The 8,323-nt window shown below is 40.5% G+C and overlaps 2 protein-coding genes across 2 annotated transcripts; both read right to left on the bottom strand.

Annotated features, from left to right (window-relative positions):
- Positions 1-610: 610 nt before the first annotated feature.
- On the bottom strand, positions 611-1,559 carry LOC127348442 (norbelladine synthase). Its single transcript, XM_051374495.2, has 2 exons — positions 1,107-1,559; positions 611-1,024 (listed from the first exon to the last, which is right to left on the bottom strand). The coding sequence occupies exons 1-2, from the start codon at positions 1,288-1,290 to the stop codon at positions 723-725; spliced, it is 486 nt and encodes a 161-aa protein (XP_051230455.1). The 5' UTR covers positions 1,291-1,559; the 3' UTR covers positions 611-722.
- A 1,621-nt stretch (positions 1,560-3,180) lies between these two features.
- LOC127299563 (large ribosomal subunit protein eL21x/eL21w) lies at positions 3,181-5,045 on the bottom strand. Its single transcript, XM_051329539.2, has 2 exons — positions 4,738-5,045; positions 3,181-3,677 (listed from the first exon to the last, which is right to left on the bottom strand). Exons 1-2 carry the CDS (start codon positions 4,972-4,974, stop codon positions 3,420-3,422), a joined length of 495 nt encoding a protein of 164 aa, XP_051185499.1. The 5' UTR covers positions 4,975-5,045; the 3' UTR covers positions 3,181-3,419.
- Positions 5,046-8,323: the final 3,278 nt, after the last annotated feature.

An 8,323-nucleotide genomic window follows, 5' to 3' on the forward strand; every position in this document is an offset into this window, starting at 1 on the left:
CTCCCGGGTGCGTATGCTCCCTCTACCAAAAAAGCATATTTCGAAATGTCAAAAAATTTGGATAAAAAATTCTACATGTACATCTCCATAATGTATGTGCATTCGCCAAGTTTCACGAAAAACCAATGTTTTTTGTGGTCTATGTATAAAGGAGAAACTTTATCTTGTGAAAAGCATTATTTTTAGCACTGGATTTTATCCTTTTTACATACATCACATGATAAGTCGATTTTTTATGAAACGACTTTGTGAGCGCGTAGCACGTGAAGATGTAGGTATGAATTTTTGTTTCAATTTTTTTGAAATTTAAGATATAAGTAAAATGCATTTCAAAATATAGGAAACATATGCACACATGTTCCAAAACACCACTCACTTTATCTTTATGCAGATATCCTTTGTCCCTCGTACGGCTCAGGGGATTTTGAACTCGCTCTATAGCCTGAAAGGACGTAATTCGTGATGAATATGTCAAAATATATTACTCCTCCATCAGTTCTGATATTTGCATAAAATTGTCGGTACATTCAATTGAATAAAAGTTTAAATTTTTGTAGAGTTAACTTACACCACACTATTCGAATTAGCGTGTTTCAATATTTGTCTGAGAGAGTTTGTCTGATCTGATTCTCAAATTCGCTTCACAAAGTATGAATGCATTTTTGAACCACGCATTTATTTCACATGAAAGTACAGATACATTTTGCTGCAAGGTAGCAATTTCAAGAACTACTGTGAGCCATCTTCTCCATCTTGATATAGCCTGACAAAGATTCAGCCACTGCAGCCAAAATTGCAGTACTGACCATAGCTTCAAGCTCGGGATGGCCATCATCGATCTCATACTCAATAGTTGATCTTATCACCGAAGACGTGAGCCCTTTCCCAATGATCTCACACCTGACCATGTAGTAGAGGAACCCGAGCTTCAGAATGTCTCCGTCGATTGACTCTGCTTCCTTGATGTAGTTTTCATTGTCAACTTTGGTAAGTTTCTCCGTGTAGGTCTCTAGCCCAGGAATGCCTAGCAAGAAGCAAACTGTTATTGCATATAAATACACATCCACCAGCTTGAGTAGTATTCAATATTGGTCTCAGAATCTCACCTGGAGCAAATGTCAGCCGCCAAATTGTGCCGACATCACCATCTCCACTGGCGAGCTCAGCCTTTGCGAAGATGTGCGGAAGCAATTCAGGCACCAACTCTCCCACACGAAGCGTGCCATATACTTCCCATAGCTCAGAGGCTGGGACATCAGTCTCGAACTCATGACTCTGGCTTCCCTTCATCGCCCTTCCTTGGCCGCACTAGCCACCAACAAGCTGAAGCAGCTCAGGGTGTGAATATGTACAACTGAAAAGCTCTCTATATATTGTCAACACGTACGATTGCTATCCTTACATGGAATCTCAAGTATTGAGATGCTACGGCATGTCGCACCAATAAGGAAGCACCTATTTTTGCTTGGAATTATACTATTGTCTCTGTCTATAAAAGGACGTCGAAAGTCTGTCTAAATTTGAATGTCTCTAGATGCTTTTTAGTGTATAGATACATCCGAATTTGGACAAACCTACGTTATCCTTTTATGGATGGGGGGAGTACTAAATGTTTAGCATATGCCTAGACCAGCTGAAGAAGTGATTCCCCTAAAAGTCTTTAATTTCTCGTTTCCAAAAAAAATGTTGAGAGTCGACAGACACCTCTGATTTGTTACATTGTATTTATATACCATTGTTTGCCGAATACAGGTTCATTAGCATGAAATCATTTGTATAATAATGTGATCCTCGCCTGCTGCCGTCACAAAAAATAAAAAGATCCCCATCACAAGAAGCCGGCTATCCTTTATGTATATTATTTCCCCAGAAGACTGCAATTTTTTGTCTTGTAGCATCTTGAATATTGAATACAAAGTTAAGTAACGCTAGTGGTCAGTACATGGATTAGCATGGGGCGTGTTAATTGGATATTATATACTCTTTCCGTTTCTAGATATAAGGTGTATAGTTTTTGGCATGGAAATTAAGAAATACACGTAGAGAGAAAACACAAGGTTTTGGGCACGGAGTATTAAAAAAATTCTAAGTCATTTGTAGTATTTAGATCTAGTTTAGCATATAACTTGGTTGAACAGACTATAATTTCAAGCGATGGTATTGATCTATTTGAAAATATAACTATGAATTTTGAATCTATGTTCACCATTAGTTTGTATCACTACTGATCCATTTGAAAACAATTATTTCTACTAGTCCCTAAGAAAGAGGGGTCCAAATTGTTCTCTCGCTTCCTCCCAATAAGTATGATCAACACCATGGAAGACCGTTGCCAAAATGATTGGCTCTGGAGTCTGGACTTGCTCCTCCTATGAATGACCTTCTGTTTCATTCAGCAAGTGCTTTCATTATGAAAGACTCGCATCCACGGTATATTCTTAACTTCGCCAAGCAGGTTGAACTCACCAACAAACCAACCTTTCTTCTCAAAATTAACATCAAGGTGTTTCCTTGATTGGCTGGGGTTATCTCCTAAACCTTATACAGCGGTGTAGAATTCTATCCAAGTCCAAGAACATGAGGATGCCTTGCATTGCACCTCAACTTTGGGGTGCTTCTCAACGGATGCCTGGTAGACTAATCTGGCATGGGAGAGGCCTTCGCTGGAGTGACCCCTTTAGCCGCTTATCTTTGTCTTTGCGAGGCGTGGTTCTTCCATTGACAGTGAGATGTGATAACGTATAACACAGGTAGCAAACTAGCAGTGGTGATCATGCATATATTAGCGAGGGACACAGAACTGCGAGCATGCCATCTACACTTTGCAGGCGAATCATAAGAAAAAAAAGCTTAGGAGGATCGTTGCTTGGCCAAGAAGCTGCTAAAGCAACATCTTTTTTTGTTGGGGAGAGAGAATGGCTTATAGAGTGACAACTTTTCTTGAGCACCCTCTGCTTACATTGTTGTTACAGAGCAGTTTCACTTACTCTCAACCACGACAAGGACAGAAATAACAATTTGTGATATGAGCCAACAATTGAACAACGAGCATGTAAGCAATACAAAAGATATGATGCAACTAATGCATAAGCAATATTCAGAATGCACTACAAGTAAATAAATCAGTCAGATAGCTGACAGCACCGAACGCCAGCAACTCATCAAAGTAACTCACTAGTCCAGCAAGAGCATCTTTTAAGGTTCACAATGTAACTATAGTTCAACAGAGCACATCATCATCATTCTTAAGGAAATAGCACAGTATAGCATTTCTGCAAAACTCAGGATAGAGAGACCTACACCGGAGAATCTTCTTGACAGGAATTAAGACCCAGACTACTGCTCAGAGAGCAAATCCTACTCACAAGAGCAACATAGATATTGATCGAACTGGCATGCAGGCAGATAGATCAAACATCCTAGTAACCACCCTTGAGATCATTGACCACATCGTAGGGAATGGGAGTGACCGTCTCAATTGTAGTACCCTCGACCATGAAGCCAGGTTTGGGGCCCAGTGGCTGCCTCTTGGTGCTGATAACCTCCCCACGTGCCTTGGCCTCTGCCTTGAGTTTGTCGTTCTGGGCAATCCTCAGGCGGAACTCCTCAGCGCACCTGGATGGCTGCACATGTTCGACACGGACATGGATTCTTTTCTTGATAATGCGGTTTCCAACCTGACATAAATGGACCAGTAAATACATTAGTTCTGAACTTCACTGCATAAAGCAAGTTTTTGGTTCACTTTGATTGAACTACAGAACCCAATATAACAGTAAGATATAAAGGAACAAAGACTGAAAACATTTCAAGCTCGATCCAAAAGCATAGATTTTCTAATGCAGTTACTATTAAATTAAAGAATTAACCTATTTTTATTGGCAAATAACTGACGGTTTATTTGGAATGATAAACAATTTGGAATACATATACCTTTATATAGTTATTATACCAAGTATGAAATAGAAATCAAACTAACTGCGATAGTACTACATCAGACACGAGATAACAGGCACTGAAGTCAAATATATATGACCATAGAGAATTCGTATGCAAAGCGTGGTACCAATCTTAATTGTGCCAACAAGCGAATGTCTGACTATCAGTAGTCTTATCGGCCAGCTTGTAAGGTAGTATTGAATACTACACAAGCTTATCCGTGTAAAGCTGATTTAGCAATTTGTTACATGCAGTAGATGTTTTAACAGTTTCAAAGCACATAGGCAAACAAACAATGAAGCCTAGTATTGTACAAATACATCAATAGAGAATATTAAACTGGTTATATCCTAACGTACTTGTTATATGCAATGAAAGCAACTAATATTTTGATAGAATGTACAAGAAATACTGTGATCTTATATTAGTGACACACGTTCCTCTACAAACCTCCAGGTTAAAACTTGACCTTACTAAAATGTAACAAAATCAGCCGAAATTTCATCCGCGCAGATACTACCACCATAAAATCATCTAAGCAATACTTCGGATCTACGCAGCTGATGAGGAATCTTCTAACGAGAGGCGGTAAAGTCCTATTGCGGCTACTACGAAATCAAAAGCGCACTTGCAATAATCTATCAAACGCAAGTCGCAACGATTCTACAAATGGGAGTAAGCTCAACCGTGTCATCATTCTGAAGCAAGCTCCTCCCGACCATGGACCTTCAGTGACAACTAACCACGTCAGTGGTACAAGCACAACCAGGAGGGCAGAAAGGGGAAATCGATCTATACCTGCTTGTTGATCTCGACGCCGATGGCGCGCTTGGTGACGTTCCACACGCGTCCGGTACGGCCGTGGTAGAACTTGTGCGGCATGCCCTTGTGGACGGCGCCGTTCACCTTGACGTCGACGTGCTCCCCGACCTTGTAGGTGCGCAGGTAGGTGGTGAGCGGGATGTAACCCTTCTTCCTGAACCCGCGCGCGAACAGGTCGCGCGTCCGCGACCGCAGACCATGGCCGGCCGGCATCCTGCTTTGCTTCGCGCGTCGGCGGCGGCGGGAGTAGGGCGGACGGTGTGGGGGAAGCTAGGGTTTGGTGTGTTTGGGCATGGTTGTACTTTATAGGTCCAGCGTGGGAGGATTTGGGTGGTACTGGGCTGGGCTTGTATGACAGGTTTTCGGCCCATTGTAGATGTAGGAGAATGATAAAGGAAACCCCATTCGCTTAAGAAGAAAGTCTACTTTTAGTCCTCCAACTTTGCTGAAAGTTCACATTTAGTCCTAAAAGTTTTATCTGGTTCAAATTAGACCTTGAACTTCCATAATTGTTCAATACGATGGTTTTTCGACTTTTTCTTTCTTTCTAAAAACCAAATATCGATCCAATTAGACTGAACCGGACCGAATCCGTCTGTCTGGACTGATGGACCGATCTAAAATCCGCAAATTTGAGGTCAAAATAACCCTCTCATTCTCTAGCAGATTTGTCGCTCAACTGCAATGCATCCCATGTGTTCTCTCGTGCTATTTGCCGCCATGCTCGTGTGCATAACTCTTGTGCTCCTCCAGTCCAACGGCACGGCGGTCCTCCTTGTCGACTTGGCGTCGTTCCCCTCAATCTTACTGTGGGCATGTGGCTCGTCCCGTCATCCGTTACTAGCCAGACGACGCGGCCCTGTCCTCTTCGATGCCGCCATCACGATGGCAATCGCCTCAGCATCCCGTCCTCCTGACCGTGAAGCTTGTCATCCACCAAACTGATGGCGACGGCCAAGCCATTCGCGTATCATCGGCCACCATCCATCCATCCCACCATCCAAGCAGTGGTCCTCCTCATGGGCCCTCCCGTGGCCTGTAGCTAGAGTGCAGAACATGACAGAAACGGCTCTCCTTCTCTTTTGCTGCATGGGAGGGAGTTCGGCAGCGTGCGGCACTGCAAGGGGCGTGGGAGGGAGACAAGAGGATCACGACTTCATGATCGAGAGCGATCAGATGTGGATCCTTCTTTTTTTTCGTGTGGACCGTTTAACACTTGAACCGGTTTGTTAGTTTTTAGCAACCGAGTTCATGTTGACACAAAATCAACAAACTTGTTGAAGTGATCAATTTAAGAAGTTTAAGGTCTATTTTAGACCAAAAAATAGTTTTAGGACTAAAAGTGAACTCTTAGTAAAATTAAAGGACGAAAAGTGGACTTTCTTCTTCGCTTAATTGATTTGTTTTAGCTATAAAAAAACATAATTGCCGTCATTTTTTAAACTCTTAAATTTTTTAGAAACACAGTACAAACTCAGGCGCTCATATACACGCATACACTCACCCCTATTAACGCACACATGCACACCCTACTCCATTAGCACTTCCGGAAGACTGAGTCGGTGGATTGAAAATTGACGAAGTCACCACATGCACCTCGCTGTTGACGAGAATATCGCCTCCCACGAAATGAATATTCCGCATTTCTGAGACACACATATGTCAAACCTGGGGTTTGAACTCTGGTGGGCTGGGGATACAACCACCCTCCTAACCACCCAACTTCAGGTTGGTTCTCTTAAACTCTCAACTCTAAAGCACTTTTTTGTGGAAAAAATCATTCTAAAAATAAGGAGCTCTCGATAATATCAACTATTGAAAAAATACCATATTCCATTTAGTCATCAGCATTTTGTTGTAAGTTAGTTGCTTTGCCAAAAACAAAAACAGATCTATAAAAGTATCTTTTTCTTATCCTATTTCTAGAGAAGATAGCATGAACTTCGAAAGCGAGTAAAATATAATTTATAAAAAAGACGATTTTCTTATGAGACAAACTTGTCTTGCCACCTTTCGAGCTTTCCTTAGAAGTGGTCCTCATCATGCTTCCCTTCAACCAAAAATAAATAAATATGGACACCCAAGTATATAAAAGGTAGAGAATAACTCTTGCAACCAAATAAGAGTAGTTGTTTGCATTGATCCTCCTCATTTTCCTTTACAAAATTTAAAATGTCGCATTAATTGTCCCAAAAGTAATTTTAGGTCATGTACTTCTCCAAATCATATTCCACGAAATCAGACCGCACATTTCCCATCTACATGTGGGATAAGTCAACCCTTTTTATCCGCGAATCCAAAGCTTTGGGAGAAAAGGGTAAAATCAACTAAAGTACCAAAAAAGGAAATTTCATCGAAATCTGTATTTTTTATTATACTTTTTTTTCTTGCAATAAGAAAAGTCAACATTTCTGTTTTTCGTAGTGTCACAAAACATTAGAGAAATGGATTATCGCTGTCTTGCTGAAGAACGCGTGCGATCCATCCACTTATGTACATATCCTTTCAAATGCAAAGCATGCTGGAAAAAATCTACTCCCTCTACACTAAATTAATTATCATAGATTTATCTAGATATTTATGAACCTTGACATGTTTTAGCATATAAATATAAGCGAATCTAGATACTGTGACATCTAATTTGGGACGAATGAATACTTGACTTTATCATAGACTTTTCTAAAGTTTATTTTGAACCAAACACAAGAAATCCCTTTTGAGCTTGGTGCATAGGCCGCCGGCCTTTATCTAATTTTGGGAAACAAATTTGTGAGCACGTAGGATGTAGAGATATACACATAGATATTTTGTTTTCAATTTTCTTGACATATTCAAATACGTTGAAAAAATACATTTCACATAAAATAAGAATATGCACCCGGGGGCCAAAATGCCATGTCGGGTTTGGAAATCGCCTCTTGATCATATGCTCCCTTTCTAAAAAGACAAATTTTAAAACATCAAAAAGTTTAGGAAGAAACATCGAACGAATATCTTCATGCTCTATGTGTGCACATAATGTTTCACTGAAAATGGATATTTTTATGCCCTTATAATAATATATCTTAAGAAATGACTTATTTTCGGACCAGCTTTTGTCTTTTTTATAGGCTGCACGAAAAGTTGCTTTTTTACTGAGCATGTGAGATGTGGATGTATACACAGGACATTTTATTTTTGATTTTTTTCACATTTTCAAATATGTTAAAATTGTATTTCAAATAAAAGAAGCAAATGCACCCGGAGGCAAAACGCAGTGTCCATCCAACATCTACTCCTACTCTCTTTGTTTTTTTTTAGAAAGGCGCCTCTGCATTTCCTAGAAATGAAACCAAGTTTACAGACATCACTTTAAGACCCTTACAGCCTATCCTTGGGGCAAAACCTTCACTAAAAGCAGCAAAACCAGAACTAAAAACGTCACTTTTAGATTAGGTCTATGAAAGAAATGCACTCGCCAAAACTTCGTGGAACATTTCTTTTCTCCACGGGGGCAGTTTTGCTTTCTTTTTGGATCAGGCTCTCAGCTTGATATCACCACAGGCCTCTGGCATTCCTGGAC

The sequence above is a fragment of the Lolium perenne genome, chromosome 1, assembly GCF_019359855.2.
Source record: "Lolium perenne isolate Kyuss_39 chromosome 1, Kyuss_2.0, whole genome shotgun sequence".
NCBI classification, from domain to species: Eukaryota; Viridiplantae; Streptophyta; class Magnoliopsida; order Poales; family Poaceae; genus Lolium; species Lolium perenne.